We start from the raw sequence: 21,746 nt of genomic DNA, 5'->3' as shown, positions 1-21,746 counted from the left end.
ATGACTAAAAAAATCTAAGACAATAAGTCAATGATTTCCATTTGTGGCATAGTTCATTAGATTAGTTAGCATCGCGGCTAAAACCTTCATACCACATACTGTGCAATAAACGAGTGGTAAACACTGTAAAAACGTAGTAATGTATAATACATTTAGTTTATACACTCACCTAAAGGATTATTAGGAACACCTGTTCAATTTCTCATTAATGCAATTATCTAATCAACCAATCACATGGCAGTTGCTTCAATGCATTTAGGGGTGTGGTCCTGGTCAAGACAATCTCCTGAACTCCAAACTGAATGTCAGAATGGGAAAGAAAGGTGATTTAAGCAATTTTGAGCGTGGCATGGTTGTTGGTGCCAGACGGGCCGGTCTGAGTATTTCACAATCTGCTGAGTTACTGGGATTTTCACGCACAACCATTTGTAGGGTTTACAAAGAATGGTGTGAAAAGGGAAAAACATCCAGTATGCGGCAGTCCTGTGGGCGAAAATGACTTGTTGATGCTAGAGGTCAGAGGAGAATGGGCCGACTGATTCAAGCTGATAGAAGAGCAACTTTGACTGAAATAACCACTCGTTACAACCGAGGTATGCAGCAAAGCATTTGTGAAGCCACAACACGCACAACCTTGAGGCGGATGGGCTACAACAGCAGAAGACCCCACCGGGTACCACTCATCTCCACTACAAATAGGAAAAAGAGGCTACAATTTGCACGAGCTCACCAAAATTGGACAGTTGAAGACTGGAAAAATGTTGCCTGGTCTGATGAGTCTCGATTTCTGTTGACATTCAGATGGTAGAGTCAGAATTTGGCGTAAACAGAATGAGAACATGGATCCATCATGCCTTGTTACCACTGTGCAGGCTGGTGGTGGTGGTGTAATGGTGTGGGGGATGTTTTCTTGGCACACTTTAGGGGCCCTTAGTGCCAATTGGGCATCGTTTAAATGCCACGGCCTACCTGAGCATTGTTTCTGACCATGTCCATCCCTTTATGACCACCATGTACCCATCCTCTGATGGCTACTTCCAGCAGGATAATGCACCATGTCACAAAGCTCGAATCATTTCAAATTGGTTTCTTGAACATGACAATGAGTTCACTGTACTAAAATGGCCCCCACAGTCACCAGATCTCAACCCAATAGAGCATCTTTGGGATGTGGTGGAACGGGAGCTTTGTGCCCTGGATGTGCATCCCACAAATCTCCATCAACTGCAAGATGCTATCCTATCAATATGGGCCAACATTTCTAAAGAATGCTTTCAGCACCTTGTTGAATCAATGCCACGTATAATTAAGGCAGTTCTGAAGGCGAAAGGGGGTCAAACACAGTATTAGTATGGTGTTCCTAATAATCCTTTAGGTGAGTGTATATGTATGTGTTTGAATATACAGTGAGTAGACTCTGTATTTATATTTCTTTGGCGAGTTTACAAACCTTGTAACGGAGAACAAGCAGTTTTGTGACAGAATAAAACTTTTCTCCTGCTTCTTTTTCTTCATATTTTTTATATTATTATTATTATTATTATTATTTAGTGTTGTTTTTGTTTAAGGTTAAAATTAATCAATAAAATAGGCCTATACTAAATAAATGTAAGCCTATGTATACTGAATCAAACTTAAGTAGGCCTATAGCCTAATAATAATAGGATAATAATCTTATTCTGGCCTCACAGAACCATTGGGTTCCTCCAGATGCTGGCTTTAACATATGAGATCTTCCAGGAACCAGGATGTTAAAAGATCTTACAATAACCCTTTTATAGAATTCAAGCTCCTCTAATTTCCCCCAAAGCACTTCGAGGTCTCATGGTAATGAAAAGGTGACTCCAGAACCTCTGAAATGAATACAAAGTGCTTAAAGGATCCCATAAGTTCCTGCAAGAACCGCAAAGATTGTCAATGCTCCACCAGTAACCCTACTTATAGGAGAAAGAGCTTTGAGGCACTTAAATTACATTTTGAAGTTAATCCAAGTCTTTTGAAGACACACGTTTGCTTTATATGATTAATAAAAATAAAGTAGGCTGTTATTCACATATAAACATTAATCAATGCAAATAGAGCACATCAAATATGGTGAAAGGAAGCTTAAACGTGCATGCTTGACACTAATGAGAACTAATGAGGTTTGTTAAGGAACTAATTCAGACCACAGCTGAAGTCAAGTCAACCTTTATTTATAGCCTGATGTCGTCATACTCAGATTCTAGTCAGAATATGAGTCTGATACTGCTCCATTGGGCTGTGATTAAGGGGTGTGTTTCAATCAAACCAGGAAAGAAAATGCCTCTGCACTCAATTGGATAGACCTACAACCAATCAGAGCAACGGAGTAAGTGACGTATGTTCTTCATTCATCTTTCCGATCGACAAATGCCTTGATGGCGGTTCTCTGTTCCTCTTTTAAAATGAATGCGCTGTCGATATCTTCTACCACAGCGATGGTGGAATCTACACATGATGTTTCATAAACAAAGTTCGGAAGGAGCACGTTCAAATAATCATCCCAATCAACTTGTCATCAAACAATTACCAGGTCTACCCTATCAGCATGAGAGGAAACAATATATGTATTCTCTCTGTCAACTCACCTAACAGTCCTTGACAGTTTTCAGCATCCCTCCACTCACTCTTGGCCTGTTCTTCCACAGCCTGGAATACGGGGCGAGTACTTTGGGTTCGGGCCGAATACCGAGCCCGAAGCCCTCTCCTCGGACAGTACGCCAAATATGCATTTATTCTATCTGACTTATTTGTAAGTGTGAAATCTCAATTCTCCAGCGGCAGTCATCTTTGTTGTAAACGAATTCAACCCAAGCGCTTGTTGGTGACGTGGATGATTACGTTACTGTTGATCATCTTTTCATCATCGTATAAAGCCGCAACGGACCAGACCGAACTTCCCGACCTAAACATTTTGTGGGCGGGGCTACTTTATTTATATAGCGCTTTTACAGTTTACACTGTGCAGCTTTACAATGATAACAGGAAAATAATGCACAAAAGTTTGTTTTGGCTGTACAGCAGCTCTAGAAGAAAATTATGTCATTGTGCATTATCTATCTATCTATCTATATCTATATATTTACTTATATATCTGACACTCACTCTTTCACTAGCTGCTACTCTCACTACTCGTCTCACTCTCTCTCAATGGTATCAAGGCGGGCTTTCGTCTATCGTCCAAAAGCGACATGCAATGCATTGTGGGAGAAATAAGTATCATCGCTAACCTGTTGCTAACCGCTAAAATATCACCTACTTTTCCTTATTATATTTCTTTTTTGTAATACCCTACAACATCAAATACAATGGATAACTGTTCTAATGTTTATTACCAACTTGAAAATCCCCCCCCCCCCCCCCAAAAAAAACCCTGCACCATGGGCTTTAAGTAAGTTCAGTGATGGTTCATTTTTGTTGTAAAAAAGTTAATCATTTTGTTTATTTATCTCTGGAGAAAACCGTGATGCCATCGTCCAGCTCAGTTCAGTTCTCATATAATGGTGTCAATGCAGGCAGATCAGTATTATTGTTGAATATTAAGTGTCCCCAACTAAGCAAGCCAAAAGCCAAAGGCAACAGTGGCAAGGAACCAAAACTCCATCGGGTGAATGGAGAAAAAACCTTGGGAGAACCCAGGCTCAGTCGGGGGGCCAGTTCTCCTCTGGCCAACAAATGAACAGTGTATGATTATGATTCAGACATTTCAGGTCAGAAGTCAGATTGGATCGGAACAGAATGATTGATTAATGAGTAACCTAGGTAAACTACTAGGAAATCAGGCAGATAAACAGGAACATAACCAACAGAAACTCAACAAAACAGAACCTGATCTTGACAACTAAAGACTAATAATAATTATGTTGAAACAAAATTAGATTAAAGATGCAAATTAACTATTTTATTTTCTAGGTTTTATTTACACCTCTCACTAAATTGAGATCAGGTAACAATGCAGCATACTATTGTTTAAAATGTTTTATGCTACTATAGTATTATATTCTTAACATAGCCAGTGTCTCTGTACATTTGACTTTGTGTTAGTCAGTCTTTATCCATTTCACAAATGTGAAAAAATGTAAATGTGTTTCTTCTGTAGAGTGGCACCCTAAATCTTTATCCAGAAAGAAAACAGCTCATTTTGTTTAGGCCATATACCAACAGATAAAACGTCTCAGCGTTCCTTTAAAAATGTAGGCCATCACATCAGCACAGGCTGATTTACAACTTCATTTATTGTTGTTTGCTGTAGGGTGCTATCTGTGAAAGTAATGGCTGAACTGTGGGTGAGGATCTAACAGATTTGGCATTATTTCAGAGCCACTGAGGCAGTCAATCTTTCCACAAAGAAAAAATTATGTCTTGGAAAATAAACAGTACTTCTATCCTGTGCCTTGAGTAAAAACCGCTAAGGGTTTCTTTGCAAATATTGCAGCTAAGGTGGCCTTTTTATAGCTGTTTGACTACTTAATGGCATTAGACATTTTTTTTTTTTTTTTTTTTTGTTTAGCACTTTTCATAATAATACACGTCTTTCACATACATATCGCTTTACATTTATCACTGGGTGATAATATAGTTTACATTTTGTGATGATAAAAAAATAAACCAGTTGAGATTTGCTATATTGTATCGCCATACATAAGTATACTGCATGTAGGCCTATGTGAATAAAGTTTGATATACGTACATTTACAATTTTATATATAGACTTGTTCAATAAATTGGTTTACATTTGTACAATGGTATATACAGTCAAGCAGTTGAGATTTGCTACACTAAATATCACTTTATGTGAGTATACTGTATGTATGCATATAAAGTTGGTGTGGTGTTTTCTGTTTAGTTTTTCAAGGACTCTTAATTTGTTTATGGCCTGTGTTTCTATTCTCTTTACGCTTGTCGCCATGGATATTCATTGAATTATTGATCATCACACACCTGTTCCTTATTTGTTCATTAGTTCTCTGTGTATATAACACCCTCAGTTTCTCTTTTGTTTTGTTTTATATACAGTATATATATATGTATATGATATTTAAGCAAATCTAAAAGCACAAAGTAAAGAGCATCCAGAAGGAATGATTTAGGGGTCTTGCACCAGCCAAGCAACTGCCATTGTGGGGAATGGGAATGCTAATGGTTAACACTTTCCAAGTATTTTATGGTTTACAGAACCTAAGGTTGTCACAGAGACAAATGTGATTTCTCAGGACACTGATTTCAGTGATATCTGTCAAGGGGTAGGGACATTGTATGCATGCTATATCTTATGTGTCACTCTTGTATTTCCACAGGGTGTTCAAGAAGGCAAGTCCGAATGGAAAGGTAATATTACGTTCATTTTTTCCCTCCTTCATGTCTACTGATCATTTTAGTGTTTCAGTTGTTTAGAATCTGATACTTCAAAGGTTTTCTGTCAGTGTCTACAGCATAGCCTGTTATGAAATGGTTATGTATGAACAACCACAAATATTGAGCAACAAAGTATCTCTTGTTCCAAAATTTGATTTGATGTTTGTGATGGTTAGCCAGACTGATGGGTCCCAGCTCGCAATGGCTGTGCGGTTAGCATATAGCCTAGCCTCGAGTCTATATGTATCATTAGCAGGGAGACCTGTGGTGCGCCACAACAGTCCTTGAGCAGGAAGCGGGCGTGGGGCGAATATGAAAGAGGGGGTATGTGACTCAGTACCCAGCCTTCTGCAAAGCTGGGAAAGGCTTTTCCAAGGATCGGCACAACACAACTATTATGTAAACATATATTTTTGAATGGTACAAATTGGTCTTGATCAAAATGCACCTAAAGAACAAATTAGTGCTCATAACTAAAGAGATTTAAAAGCATTCATTTCGATAAGGTTAATGAAAGATAAATATAGACCTGTACATACGCAATAGCGCAAATGGCCATTTTAGCTCAGTTCAAATTGTTCTGCGTTTGAATTATGCTGAGTGTAATTTTATGATTGCCTTTTCAGCTAACTGTGTACCTTGGTAAGAGGGATTTCGTTGACCATGTGGACCTTGTGGATCCTGTCGGTAGGCAATAAGAATCAAAATCGTACATTTTTGTTTAACTTTACGTTAGTAAACATGTTACATTGTAATTGCATTGTAATTAATAAGTCATAAAATGAGTGTGTACTTAATTTGTAATCACTCATAAACTGTTTGCAAATGCAATTGAATCTTCCCTTACCCCTTATCCTAACCATACCACCAAACCTGTCCCTAACATTACCCGTATCTGACCTCAATAGCAGCAAAAGACATGACCACATTAAGTACACACTATACTTTATAAGTACATAGTAGTTAAAGACACCTAATATCAAGTGTGACCCTATAATCGTGCATTATTGTACATTATCTGCAAAATTATTCACCAAAGAAAACACAATTTTAACATTTCATTTTTTTTTATAGAGTTGATGAATTGAATTAAAAATTAAAGTAATAAATAACAATAATTTCTTACCTAAGCTGGTATGAAGCTGACATTTTACCCATAAAATATCTTTTTCCTATTGCAGATGGTGTGGTTTTAATTGATCCAGAGTACTTGAAAGAAAGAAAAGGTGAGGAGCCCTTTTTTCCCCCATTTTTTTTAAAGCTATGGTATAGCAATATGTTATTCATGTGGTCTCATAAAAAAGCAATGGGTTTATATCACAGTTGTTCCTCCTAAACAAGATTAAAGTGCCTCTATTATGCTTCTCCCCCCCCCCCCCCCCGGATATTATCTATCATGTAGTGTGTTAAAAGCTGTTTGTGAGTGTAAAAGGTCTGCAAAGTTTTGAAGATAAACGTGCAGGATAAATGGAATTTCTCCCCCAAAAAATAATCGTTCTGAACTGACTGAAATGAGTCGTCAGTAATTCCAGCCTTACTTACTGCTCAAACGTATGTGGGTTTGTAACAAATCTGCATAATGCCAGCCTATGTTCTTCAATGGCTGCCTGGAAACATTGTCTACTTTGACCCTCAAACACTGTAGTTGTAGCTGAGTCTGGAAGAGTCTGATCTGTGTTGTCGACATGTCGAAAAGACTATGTTCTCTGCACTGTCAAAGCAAATCCACTTTACCTACACTTCCAAAGGATGAGGAATCTGGCTCCAATTAATACGGTAAAACCGACACAATCACTACCATTCGTATCACTGTGTACCATGTGCTGAGGAAGGGCCATCTGACCAATCGGAAAGGAGTCATTTAGAGAGGCTGAATCCTTTATCGAACTGTTTCAGACACTGTGAGATAAGAGGTGATGCTACAGTGTAGATTATGAGAAGTGTTTTTTGACCATGGATGGATGAAAACCTATTGTAGGAGACCTCATAAAAAGTTCGGAACCTGATAAAATAGCATAATGGGGGCGCTTTAAATGAAGAACACATAATTTGCAGAAGTTCCCTGATGCACAGATGTTTCTCCTAAAAAGAAGACCCTGTTAATCACACATTCAGAAGAGGTTTCAGTGTTATAAACCATACTCATAAATCAGATCTCAATATAAACTCAGACATCACTCATAACATTTTTCCCCAAGACTAAAATCTGAGATGTGCAATCCACATTCATTTTATAGCTCTGAACACTTAGTGGATGTCAATAATTGTTCCATTTGTTGCTGGTTTTCTTTTATCAGGAACTGGGAGAACAAAGTTGACTGTAAATCCATTAACTATACAGTTATTAAGCAGGTTTTTTTAATTCTCTCCCACAGTGTTTGTGACACTGACGTGTGCTTTCCGCTATGGACGGGAGGACTTGGACGTTCTTGGCTTGACGTTTCGCAAAGACCTCTTCGTGGCCAACATCCAGGCATTTCCTCCCGTGCCTGAAGAAAAAAAGGGCTTGACGCGTCTACAAGAGCGACTGATAAAGAAACTCGGAGAACATGCTTACCCCTTCACCTTCGAGGTGAAACTTCTTTCTGATTTTTTTTATATAATGGCAACTACATTATGCTGTGCAGAGATTATTGGATTCGCTGTTGATTAAAGTAGGTCCGTTCATCACCATTTCAATGGACACTTAATGTCAAACCTTTATTCACAGATTACTCCGAACTTACCCTGTTCTGTCACGTTACAACCGGGGCCAGAAGATACAGGAAAGGTACATTTTCCCTCAACTAATGTTTTATGATGTTGGTTTTGATAGATATAAGTAAAAAGGGCTATGCAGAATTCTCCACTCTGACATGTTCTTTTTTCTTGTCTGCAAAGGCCTGCGGGGTTGACTTTGAAGTCAAAGCTTTCTGTGCAGAAAATGTTGAAGAAAAAATCCACAAAAGGTACAACCTTTCACAATGGCACCCAACGGAGTAACAGACACAGAGCAAAACATAAACTATTACTCTTCTTTTGTGCATTTTTGCAACATTGTCGGTATGTGTTTTTGGAAAACATACGAGGCAAACAAGACAAAATGATTGAATACATTTGAGAAAGTGTCTTATTATGATTGCTAATTTCATTTTCAAGTTCATAAGAGTAGTCTGACTAACAGGGATTAATAAATTATTAGTTCATTTATTATTAGTCTTGTAAAGCAGTCACTACCCTTACGCAGAGAAAATATTTTTACCTATGAGCAATATATTAAATGATATAACGGTATATGTGAAAATATACAGAATAATATATTGTGTTTATATATTACAATATATTAAATAATACATAAGGAATTGCCGGGTTTCATATATTAAAAAATATGTGACAATAGATTTACTAATATATCATAATGTGTGCAATTTAATATTCAGTAATACACTTCATAATATATAGATGTACATGTGATCAGATATATTTACTCATCCAGTATTAACACACATATATAGAGAAATATATAATGTCATATATTTCTTAATTTGTATAATTATTTATTTACATTATAAATGTTTCATAATTTCAAGATATTTAACAATGGCACAAGCACACCTGCATGTACTAAAGTATTTCACAAGGTGACTATCACTGTGTTGAGGAGTGCACAGCTGTGCTTTTTAAATAATGTAACACATAATCTTAATGCTAATCGGCCAATCGTCAACCGAACCACAGGCTCTACTATTCAGCACAACGGGAACCCCAAAAACTCAGACATACCAGAAATCCTTTTAAATTCCAAAATAATACAACATTAAATACTAACAGATCTCCCCCTATATCAATATTGAGCAAAACACATGAAATAACACTTAATTTTAACTTTTACTTTCCTTTAACAGTCAGAAGCAAAGCATGCTGGGAACTAGAAATCTGTTGTAACTCTTTCTGTGAATGTTTGTTTATATATATATGTGCATACAATACATTCACATTTATGTGGGAACATGTACAGTATGTGCAATATATGTACACAATATAGGACAACTTTATGAATGTTACATGTAATGCTATTTTTTTCTTCAATTCTCCATATTGTATATGTATCAATATATAGCCACGTGGTCAAAGTACTAGTCTCCCATACATAGAAATGTATTATGTAATATACTGCATTATATTTTGCAGTATATTCCCATATATTTTTGTTCCGTAAGGGTATTACTCTTGCTCACACTCATAAATAGTCTCACACCATTTGTGCCATGAATATAAATGATACTTAAAAAAATTTGTTGAGGAAAAATGTGCGATTATGGTCTAAATGATCCGGAAAAATGTCTGAAAAAAAAATATAAAGACCAGAAAATCGCAGAGATTTATTACATCGATTTTTGTTGAAGTCAATAAATGTCACAAATTATGATATGCTTCTCCTATTACTGGCCCTTCCACAGGAATTCAGTGCGTCTTGTCATCAGAAAAGTGCAGTATGCTCCAGAGAAGCCGGGCCCGCAGCCAATGGCTGAAACCACAAGGCAGTTTCTCATGTCAGACAAACCATTACACCTGGAGGCCTCACTTGACAAAGAGGTGGGTTTGTGTAGTTATTCAGCTGCTCTCAATAAGATTAAATATCTGACGATTGAGGAAAGGCAACATCAGTAGGATTCTGCTCTACTGATCTACATCTACATCTAGTGATGGAAAAAGGGCATTGCAGCTGAAATGCTGTGTGGGCATAATGTACACTACCAGTCAAAAGTTTTGGATCGGTACGATTTTTTATGTTTTTAAAAGAAGTCTCTTCTGCTCACCAAGGCTGCATTGATTTGATTAAAAATACAAGAAAAAGTAATATTGTGAAATATTATGAGAATTTAAAATAACTGTTTTGAACTATTTGAATATATTTTAAAATGTAATTTATTCCTGTGAGCAAAACTGTATTTTCAGCATCATTACTCCAGTCTTCAGTGTCACATGATCCTTCAGAAATCATTCTAATATGATGATTAGATGCACAAAAAACATGCATTATTATTATCAATGTTGAAAACAGTTGTGTACATTTTGTTTTTTTTCAGGATTTTTTGATGAATAGAAAGTTTAAAAGAACAGCATTTATTTAAAATAGAATCTTTTGTAACTTTATAAATGTCTTTACTGTAACTTTTGATCAATTTAATTAATCCTGGATGAATAAAAGTATTGATTTCTTTTATTTCTTTCCCCCAAAAAATAAAATCATTGTGTTTAATGTTACAAAAGCTTTCTATTTCAGATAAATGCTGTTCTTTTGAACTTTCTATTCATCAAAGAATCCTGAAATAAAAATGTAAATAACTGTTTTCAACATTGATAATAATGAGAAATGTTTCTTGAGCATCAAATCATCATATCAGAATGATTTCTGAAGGATCATGTAACACTGAAGACTGGAGTAATGATGCTGAAAATTCAGCTTTGCTCACAGGAATAAATTACACTTTTTCTATATTTTCACATAGAAAACAGCTGTTAAATTTGTTTTATAATATTTCAGAATATTACTGTTTTTTTGTTGTATTTTTAATCAAATAAATGCAGCCTTGGTGAGCAGAAGAGACTTCTTTTAAAAACATAAAAAATCTTACCGATCCAAAACTTTTGACTGGTGGTGTATAGTAGTAGTATCTAATAATAATAATAGAAATAGCAATTAAGCTTTTTATTTTGTCTTTAAATTATTTTAATATGACCCTATGCTAAACTTAGAAATAAATAAAAAGCTTTAACCAAAATATAACTATAAAACAAATCCAAAAAGACATTTGGCATGAATGTGTACTGCTACAATCAGTACTGCATTAACAGAAATATCTGGCATATGAAAATTCATTACATTTATTAATGTTTCAGACTTGGAGTCTCAGCATGTCAATACAGACTTTTGACAAATTATTAAATGCTATGCCTGCGCATGCTATATTTTGAGTTATCTAAAGAAGGTTTGGAGTCTTTCCTTGAAGACAATAGAACAGAAACAGAAATATTTAGGCCTAAATTTAAGATTTATATACTTGAATTGTTTATAAAATTTCCATCCATTTGGATCACACAGTTTTAACATAGACAAAGTAATAAACTTAATGTAAATGAGTGTAGATAATAACTTAATTCCATATCAGACTATACACTCTTTTTTCAGAAACACACATTTTTTTTGGGCTTATGCTGCTATTAACAATTCATTTTTGTTGTTTGCATGATGCTGTTTGTGCATAATGTCTTTCAGATTTACTATCATGGTGAACCAATCAGTGTCAACGTCCATGTCACAAACAACACAAACAAGACAGTAAAAAAAATGAAGATTTCAGGTCATTTAGTTATTTATACAGATGGACTTTGTATTTACATTAGAATGTAGTTAAGAAATCTTGGCAATAACACTTATTTCTATTATAAAACGTTGTAGTGCGTCAATATGCTGATATTTGCCTCTTCAACACTGCCCAGTACAAGTGTCCAGTGGCGACAGAGGAATCAGAGTATGTACACTGCAAACTAAACCCATAAGCTAAATCCATATGAGAACACATCTTCTCATTGCTCTCTGCTTTGTGTCGTGTTCTAGTGATTTTGTGGCTCCCAGTGCCACATTTTGCAAAGTATATACTCTCACCCCGTTCCTGGCGAATAACCGAGAGAAACGCGGCTTGGCTCTGGATGGCAAACTCAAACATGAAGACACAAATTTAGCATCGAGTACATTGTAAGTATAATCCCTCATTCTTCCATTTGAAAGCGGATTGTGTTTCTTGTCACGTTTATTAATTCACCTTTCCATGGCATTGTTGTCTTAAAAGGTTAAGAGAGGGAGCCAATAAGGAAATTCTGGGCATCATTGTTTCTTATAAGGTGAAAGTGAAGCTGGTGGTGTCCCGTGGAGGGTAAGTTTGCATTTTGCTCATCTTGTTTGGCATGTGATGGTGGAATACATTTAAAACTTTACAATTAGGTTAAACAAATATACATAGCACTTGGCAGGAATTTGTGCTAGACAAGAAACCGGAAACTGGCTGAGGACCCACATAGCAACATTGTGATGTCCCAGATCCGGCCCACATCTGGCAGACGTGGGAAGATGATCTGGCCCACATGCAGCGTGGAATGACGGCCCTTGGGTGGCTCACTCCTGTTTGCCAGATCTGAGCCACAAGCAGGCCATAGCAATGCCACGTGTCAGCCAAGAGCAAAGAAATAAACCAGAACTGGACCTTATCTGAGCCACAAAATCGGTGTATATTAAATATGGAGTCATCTCAGCAATATATTTTCGTTCCGTAAGGGCATGAAGCCACGGGAGAGGATTTATGAATGGAAGTGACATGATAATGAAAACATGGCGGATGTAGTACATCCAGATTACATTTTTACTACACATTCATACTATATCGAACATACTTTTTAGCAGTCATGAAGTAATTACTTATTCAAAATAAGTACCTACTCAAGAGAGTATTACATTTCGGACGCAGCCTCTGTAATTGTAACTGTGAGTTTAGCAGAGATGAGAACCATTCACAAAACCTTTAGAAAGTGTAAAAATCTTGTTACATTATTAGTCAAATTGCTTGAAAAGGGATTTTTTTATCTTAACCCCAGAGTGCATGACCATAAAACCTGCACAAATGCATTAGGGGGTTCAAGATGACCCATACTGGTTCAGTGGATTTCTTTAAAGAAATATTTTTAGTGTAATGAAAGATTTTAATTGTACACAAATGTATGTTTTCGACAATGTTCAGTTGTTCCCTTCTCATGTACATATACAATAAAAAATTTAATAAAAAATGTAATTCACTATAACAGTACATATTTATTAACATATACACAGTGTATATGTGTATATATGTATATATATATATACAATATATATATTTATATATATATAAAGGGTTAGTGATTTAGTTAAGTTTAGGTTAGTTATTTTCATGAACCCATGACCAACAAATATGTAAATGAGGCACAAAACATGACTTTTATGACCGAAAAACATACAAAAATAATTACACACTAACTGATCAATTTGACACTCTTTATGCATTCTTGGGTTACATGAAAATGACTTTGCCGAGTCAATATGACACACCAAATCAATAATGCCTTAATTATTGTAATATAGTAAGATCATATACATTTTTTTTTTTTTTCAGACTGCTGGGAGATCTTGCCTCAAGGTACTGTGATATTTTTGTTCATTCCTTTAGAAATTCTTCTGTTTCTGTGTAATGTGTGTAAATGTTTGACACCTTTACTTTGAAACCGGATTAAAGCTGTTCCATTACTAAGACTGCATGACCATACTGAAGAGTGTGTCTTACACAGCCCATTGTGCATACTATAGATTCCTATAAGTAGCCAAGCTTTTGGCCAGAAACACAGACAGGCTCAGACACTTGATAAGATGCCATCAATTACTGGATCATTTGTGCTGATGCTTTTAGGCCAGTGGTTCCAGCACTCTGTTAGCACCGCATGAGTGGTAGGATTGAGGTTTGGGAGCAGCGTTGGCCAGGGTTTATTTGGTTATCATGTCTACTGGATGCATGATTTGTGTTTCCCTCTCCAGTGATGTTGCAGTCGAGCTCCCCTTTACATTAATGCATCCCAAACCATTGGAGGAATCGTTCTACAGAGATGGTATTTGTCAGACTGCCTTTTTATCTGCTTTCATATTGCTTTGGTGAACTACTTATGATTTATTTTAGCATGTTCTGGCACCTAAAACATATGCTTTCACTTGTACAGGAAATATATATATATATTCATGACTAACATAAAAATACAATAAATATGTAAATATTTATTTAAAATATATATATACTTTAATATAAGACTTTTAACTTAGTTCATGTCCTAACCAGTCAGTACTGAATTCCAGCTTTAAAAATCTATGAAGAAGAGTCAAAATCTGAATAATCTTTATTTATACTAACAATTCATGTTTTGTTGATGTTTGGTTGAAAAGGTGCAAGTGGGTGAAAATTTCGTTACTCTAAAATTCTAAAATAAGGACTGTTTTGACAAATAAAAACATATCTATGTACGGGGTCGGAGACCTTTATAAATATAAATGGGGTATACACAGAGTTTTTTTTAAGTGGGAAATGAAGTCCATTACCTACAGAGTTCTAATCAATATTCTTTTCTGTAACCTTTCTGTTTTAGCCCCAGAAAATGACGCCCCCATTGACACAAACCTTATTGAATTTGACACAAAGTAAGTGAAAGACTTTTCTATGGTCTAATTGGATTTTAACCAACTAAACGGCTTTTTTTAAAAGTTACACATATGCCTTCTGATGCTGGTTTAATTTAATTTATTCATTTATTTTGTTTAATCAGAATAAATTCTGTCAGTCATATACACTACCAGTCAAAAGTTTGGAATAATTAAGATTTTTCATGCTTTTGTAAGAAATCCCTTATGCTCACTAAGATCAAAAATACAGTAAAAACAGCATCATTCCTCCAGTCTTCAGTGTCACATGATCCTTCAGACTTTATTCTAATATGCTGATTTAATGCTCAACTTCTATCAATTAAATAACCAATTGGTGCTGGATTTAAAATAATGTTTTTTATTATTATTAATGTTAAAAACTGTTTTTGCTGATTAATATTTTGGTGGAAACCAAACGCCTCGGTTATGACTGTAACCTCGGTTCCCTGAAGAGGGAACAAGACGCTGTGTCGATTGTCACTGTGGGAACACTTGCGTGATTACGTCTTGAAGCACATGTGAAATCAGTCCAATGGTGTGGCGGAACGTCAGAGGCGGGTGACGTCACGAGCCAGAAAACTATAAAGCCTGCCCAAACCAAGCAGCGCTATCTTCTAAGTAGTCTGAAGTAAGTTGCTGACATGCACGTAGGAGGTATGGCAAGGTGACGCAGCGTCTCGTTCCCTCTTCAGAGAACCGAGGTTACAGTCGTAACCGAGGCGTTCCCTTTCAATTGACGCTGTGGGAATGTCTATACCAATGCCACCATAGCGAGAAGTATCTGTCCTGTGTGAAACCGAGAAGAACAGCACTAAGAAAGAGAGCACCTGGGACCCTGGTGTAGAGTCCAGGTTCAAAGAATAGAACCTCACAAATGTGTGCAGTGAGGACCACCCTGCCGCATCACAGACATTTTGGAGAGCAACTCCTGACATAAGGGCCTTAGAGGCCACCATACTCCTAGTAGAGTGGAAAGGACTGCCATATGGGAAGGCTGTCCAACCGATTCATAACCAAGTGAGATAGCCTCAACCACCCACTTGCTCATTCTCTGCTTTGATGCTGGGGACCCTTTGTTGGGGGACCCAAAACACACAAACAACTGTTCAGATTTACACCACATGGCAGCTCTGTGGACATGCAGGTTATTCTTTTCCTGGTCTGGGTTTTGAAAAGGCACAACAGATCTAGCCATATTAGTGGGGACCTTAGGAACATAGCCCGGTCTAGAGTGAAGAAACTCTTTGACCATGCCAGGCGCAAATTTCAAGCACGAAGGTGAAACCGACAAGGCTTGCAGATCTCCTATTCTTTTAAGAGAAGTGATAGCGAAGCGAGGAGGAACAAAGCTTTAAAGGTCAGGAACTTAGCCGGAACCTCCTCCAGTGGCTCGAAGGGAGCCAGGGACAGGCCTTGAAGGACAATGGCCAGATCCCATGTCGGCACCCGGCACCCTGCACCCAATGAGCTGCAGGCCTCAGCCTCAGAGTACCACAGAGGAAACGAGATACCAAGGGGTCTCTACCCAAAGACATTCCACCCAAAGGAGAGTGGTAAGCAGCTATGGCCACCACATAAACCTTTAAAGTGGACAGGAATAGACCTGCAGTGTACCGCTCTTGCGCTCCAGCACTGTACCAACCGGGCAGTTAACTGGGTCCAACTGACGGTCACTACACCAAGAAGTGAAAACTCTCCACTTCAGGGCATAAAGTGTCCTCGTGGAGGGAGCTCTGCAATGTAGAATGGTCACCACAACCTGGGTTGAGAGACCAGTACTTATGAGCTGGGCCCCCTCAGAGGCCAAGTCCACAGGCTCCACAGTTCTGGACGGGGGTGAACAATCGAGCCCCCTGCTTGGGACAAAAGGTCCCTCCTGACCAGTAACTCCAGAGTAGGCCTGTCGAGGAGAGACACTAAATGGGGAAACTCTGCCCGGCCACCGCGGGGCTATTAGAAGTAGGCGAACTTGGTCCCGGCAAACTCTCTCAAGAATTCCCGGGAGCAGAGCGATCGGGGGAAAAGCGTACAAAACTAGCCTCGACCATGTCTGTACCATAGCATCCAGTCCCAGAGGAGCTGGGGGCCTTGGGACAGGAACCAAGTTTTCTTCCACATAACTAGGAAGTTATATATCATGGGAAAGGGGTTGCTCCTCGGGGAAAACCCTTTGGTCCTGAGCCACCACTGCAAAGGTCTCATGTACAGCAGGCCAAAAGGTATCACGTTGGACGCTGGTGTCCACAGACCCAACAGTCTCTGAAACTTTTTCACAGTGAGTGACTGGCCAAGCTTTATTCTTTTTACGGCCGAAAGGATGCCGTAACCCCAACTCTTTCATGTGGGTGAAAACATCATCTCGATGCCAAACCGCCAACTGATGTGACTGAGCCAGAATCAACCAATCGTTGATGCAGTTCATGATGGGAATGCCCTGAAGGTGCAGTGGCGCCAGAGCTGCATCTACGCATTTCGTGAAAGTGCGGGATGATAGTGCTAGGCTGAATAAAAGAACTCGATATTGGTACGCTTTGCCCCCGAAAGCAAACCTCAGGAACTTCCTGTGATATGTAGGGATGGATATGTGGAAGTATGCGTTCTTGAGATCCATCGTGACAAACCAGTCCTCGGATCTGGTCTGAGGAACGATTTGTCTCAAGGTTAACAGCTGCATGACTGATTCATTCAGAATTCGCAGATCCAAAATGGCAACCCCCCATCCTCTTTGGAATGATGAAATACCTGAAAAGGTACCAGAACCTGGTCTTCATACGGAGGGGGATACACACTCTATGGCCCCTTTCTCCAACAGGGTTTTCACTTCTTGTTCCATTACCAGAGCCTGCTCGGGGCCCACCACGGTGGGTAGGACCCCCATAAACCTGGGCGGGCGAGACCCGAATTGTATTTGATAAGCCTTTTCTATAGTTTGCAGGACCCAACATTTGGCAGTAGCTTTCATGCTGCAAAAAATTCTACTAATGGAACCAGCCTCTCAAGACTGGCTTCTTGTTTTTGTTGCGCTATCAGCCCGGCGCCCTGAAGTGGCGAACCAGCAGGAAACGACTGCTTTAGAACCCTCCTGGGAGGGACCTCAGGACCTCTACATTTCCGGGTGGCAGGGCTCGAAATTAACTTTTTTACTTGGTAGCACTGGTGCTCCCAACTTCAAAAAGTTAGGAGCACCAGCAAAAATTTAGGAGCACCCACCAAAAATTAAGGAGCACCACAACTACAAATTATATATTAACAGATTTTATTTCATCCTGTGGCCAAGATTTGAAATTTGGTCTTCTGGCTCTATATCATCTCACCCCGATGATATTGGCACATGATTTGTCATTTGACATAAATTAAGTGAAGGCAAGCTCTTCTTTGGCAATGGTGTATGCGGTGTTATATTCATAGACAGTATGGTTATATTTGACATATCCTGCTGATTAAAAGCCTTAATAATCGAACCTGATGAACCTGATTTGTTTGCCACACACCTGTCCCTGCATTTTTTGCTTGGCACTTGGCACTCTATTGCTATTAATATGCTGTATTAATCTTTGTTAATCTTAGTTAAAAAAAATACAGCTGTTCATTGTTCATTAATGTTACTTCACAGTGCATTAACTATGTTAACAAATAAAATAAAAAAAATAATTCAATAATGTAGGCTATTAATAGCCCAAATGTTGAAATTAACATTAACAATGGTTAACAAATTAACAAAGTGCAGTTTATTAATAGTACATGTTAACTGTGTTAACTAGAATTTAATAAGTGGAACATTATTGTAAAGTGGTACCGATTTGTTATACACCGATTCAAACGTCTCGTGAGTGTTTTGGACAGATCAGTTGTTTTAACCATTCATTAAAGTGAATCGGTTCAAATGAGTCATTAGTTCGCGAATCGGACGTGTCATTAGTGGACGTGTAGCATACGGCAAGCGTTGTGTGATTATCCCGGTAGTTTATTTTTTAGCACAATTCACACTCCACGGTAATTTAGGAGAAAAAAAATCTCCGAATGCTCCACGTGAAACTTCGGTCTTCCACCCTTTTTCTATCGTGTCAAATGATTTTGATTAATATGCGCGAGGGAGAGAGAGCAAGACAGCGCGCGCGCGGCCGGGGCTTTCTCTCGTCAAGCGGAGCAGTCACGCACCGATCAAAAGGCTTTGGCGGCCGCCAAAAAAAAACAATGCAGGAAAAACCCCGAGATTGGTTATATATATAGCGTTGGATAGAATGACGGTCCGGCCATCGCGTATCAGCGCACATAAGGTACACACTGTGAAGTAATTTACAAACGTTTTTTAGAGAAATGAAAACAGGTCGCACCACAACCATTATTTGCACTCGCACAAATGCTCCCAAATATATTTTTAGGTCGCACAGATTAAATTTCAGGAGCATATGCGACCAAAATGGTCGCAATTTCGAGCCTTGCCGGGTGGACCCTGAGATATGTGCTCGCCGGAGACTGCTGCGCCCCCAAGCACACGAGGTGGCGGGGTTGGCTGAATGGCCCCCTGAGGGCACCGTATAATGAGTTGTTATCGCCAAGCAGCCCCGGAGACAAGTTTTTGGAATGCCGCCGCCTGTTTTGCTGCCTCCTGGAACCTCTCGATGACTGAATTTTCAGCGTCGTCGAAGAGGCCAGAAGGTGACGGGAGCATCTATAAGGGAGTTCTTGTCTTTCTCCCTTATACTGCTCAGGTTGAGCAACAGATGCCTCTCAGTGGCCACCAGGGCTGCCATAGAGCGGCCAATGGATTTAGCTGTCTCCTTGGTGGCCCTGAGAGATAGATCTGTAGCCCGACACAGTTCGCAAACCACGTCAGGGCCAATACCCCCGCCCTCATCCGTATCTCCTAACAACTCAGCCTGGTAGGCCTGCAGCGGCGACATAGTGTGTAGGCATGCTGCAGCCTGACCAGCGGCTGAGTAAACCTTACCCACTAAGGATGAAGTTGTTCTTACTGGCTTAGTGGGTAATACCGGGGCCTTTAGGGAAGATGCTGATTCAGGGGAGAGATAGCTCGCAAACGTCTCTTCCACCTTTGGCATCTCCCCATAACCGTGCTCTTTATAGCTCAAAATAGAGGAATAGTGTGTTGTTTGTGAAGAACACTATAAACTCTATATGATACTGGTTTATTCCATGATCTCGACACCTCTTTGTGGATATTGGGGAAAAATGGCATTAAAAAATATATAAATCTTTTGTAAAACTATAAATGTCGTTTCTGTCACTTATGATCATAAGCATGTCCTTGCTGAATAAAAGTGTAAATTCATTAATTATTATTATTATTATTTTTTTTTTTTTATCTTACTTACCTGAAACAGATTATGGTTTCCACAAAAATGTATTTTAACATTGATAATAATCAGAAATGTTTCTTGAACACCATGTCAGCACATTAGAATGATTTCTGAAGGATCATGTGACCATGAAGACTGGAGTAATGATGCCGAAAATTCAGCTTTGATCACATGAATAAATCATATTTTAAAATATATTAAAAATATAAATATAAATAGTAATAATATTTAACAATATAACTGTTTTTCTGTATTTTCAAAGAAATGTAGCCTTGGTGAGCAGAAGAGACTTCTTTCAAAAACACTATAAAATCGTAATTATTTTGACCGGTAGTGTATAATTATTGTAATTATATATATATTAAATTTTTCTTCTATATATATATATATATATATATATATATTTTTTTTTTTTTTTTTATCTACAAAAGCATTTAGGCATCTACTGAAGGACAAACAAATCTGCTTCTGCCTACAAATTCTTTAGCTCTGGTGTTTTTTTTCTGGCAAAAAAGTGCTTTTATAGAAACACAACAACTGAATGCTTCTCCGACTATTTGTCCTTAGTGACGATGACATCATATTCGAGGACTTTGCTCGGCAACGACTGATCGGGGCAAAAGACGACAAAGATGAAGATGAGGAGGGTGCCGATTCGCCCAAACTGAATGACAGATAGACGCGCAGATAAGAGTTTCCTGTGTTGTGACGATACGAGAGACCCTTTCGAGATAACCTGGAAAAATGGGACACCCTTTAACACACTCACAGTGGTGAAGTTGTTGTGTTCTTGTTCACATTCGTCTCTTCCATCCTGCGAGGGTGTAAAATAAAAACTTAAGTGTAGAAAAATGTGACCTTGTCGTTGAAGCGATTAGAAGGTGAGGTTTTAGTTGATAGGCCGCCCACTGAGTGCCTCGGATATTTGAGGGTCTTTTGGGGTTGAGGCAATGGTTTCTCATCATAGCTAAATCAAACGTCAGTGGTAGCATGCCTTTAATGTTGCTTTGTTTCATAGATTCTTCCTTTGATTAGAACAGAGGAGGAGTTTGAGGGCCGTGGCTTAGTATTAAACCATATTTAATGTATGGAATTTGATCTGTTTTAATTACTCTAAAAGGAACTGGATTTAGTATTTTTATTATAAAAAGCTGCCAAATTGAATAATCTTTATAATGTCTTGTGTCTCAACTGAGAACTTTTTTTCCACTTTTTAAAGGAACCAATGTATCATCTAAAAAGTTATGGGTGTGGGTAAAAGTTATGGGTATATATATATATATAAGATACAAGACAATGCAACAACTGTTTATGACATTTTTTTTTTCTCTTCAGTCGTTTGTAAAAGTGGGTTTCTATGAAATCATTTAATTGTAAACAATGCCTATATATCTTTAAAGGGACAATATATTACTATAGGATATTTTTACATAATTGAAGCTTCTCAAACAAAGCACCTATGAATAGTTGTGCTACAAACATTCCAGTTACAATATCTATTCTGAATAAAGTACATGTATCCTTAAATATGTTTCAAAACCATCTTCTGTGGAATAGAAAAGGAGAAATTTTGAAGAATGTACTGGTTATTTTTCCAGTGCTATCACAATTATTGGAGACTGCAGCTTTCAAGTGTCAATAAAGATTTAAAAGCACCATAAAATTATTAAAATTCTCAAATTAAAAATATATAAAAATTTGTGCCTACAGTATATTGTATGAGGCGTTTCAAATGAAGAGTTTTGTGCAAAGAAATCAACAAGTTTGACCAAGTTTTTGAATGAATTATTCAGTGT

The 21,746-nt window shown here is 37.9% G+C and overlaps 1 protein-coding gene across 3 annotated transcripts in view; it reads left to right on the top strand.

Annotated features, from left to right (window-relative positions):
- arrb1 (arrestin, beta 1) overlaps nucleotides 1-20,797 on the top strand; it is a 63,163-nt gene extending 42,366 nt beyond the window's left edge. Inside the window, exons 3-17 of one of the 3 annotated variants that reach the window (XM_084419119.1) lie at nucleotides 5,319-5,349; nucleotides 6,003-6,063; nucleotides 6,558-6,602; nucleotides 7,752-7,948; nucleotides 8,087-8,146; nucleotides 8,257-8,324; nucleotides 9,816-9,951; nucleotides 11,636-11,720; nucleotides 11,819-11,891; nucleotides 11,978-12,115; nucleotides 12,210-12,293; nucleotides 13,560-13,583; nucleotides 13,976-14,046; nucleotides 14,575-14,626; nucleotides 20,518-20,797. In XM_084419119.1, the coding sequence (XP_084275245.1) occupies nucleotides 5,319-5,349; nucleotides 6,003-6,063; nucleotides 6,558-6,602; nucleotides 7,752-7,948; nucleotides 8,087-8,146; nucleotides 8,257-8,324; nucleotides 9,816-9,951; nucleotides 11,636-11,720; nucleotides 11,819-11,891; nucleotides 11,978-12,115; nucleotides 12,210-12,293; nucleotides 13,560-13,583; nucleotides 13,976-14,046; nucleotides 14,575-14,626; nucleotides 20,518-20,629 (1,237 nt within the window). In that variant the 3' untranslated portion in view covers nucleotides 20,630-20,797. The remainder of the gene's footprint in view (nucleotides 1-5,318; nucleotides 5,350-6,002; nucleotides 6,064-6,557; nucleotides 6,603-7,751; nucleotides 7,949-8,086; nucleotides 8,147-8,256; nucleotides 8,325-9,815; nucleotides 9,952-11,635; nucleotides 11,721-11,818; nucleotides 11,892-11,977; nucleotides 12,116-12,209; nucleotides 12,294-13,559; nucleotides 13,584-13,975; nucleotides 14,047-14,574; nucleotides 14,627-20,517) is intronic. The other 2 variants (XM_084419117.1, XM_084419118.1) reach the window with 2 other exon arrangements.
- Nucleotides 20,798-21,746: the final 949 nt, after the last annotated feature.

This window comes from Rutilus rutilus (genome assembly GCF_951802725.1).
Source record: "Rutilus rutilus genome assembly, chromosome: 9".
Classification (NCBI taxonomy): domain Eukaryota; kingdom Metazoa; phylum Chordata; class Actinopteri; order Cypriniformes; family Leuciscidae; genus Rutilus; species Rutilus rutilus.
This window is presented reverse-complemented; position numbering and strand designations above follow the sequence as displayed.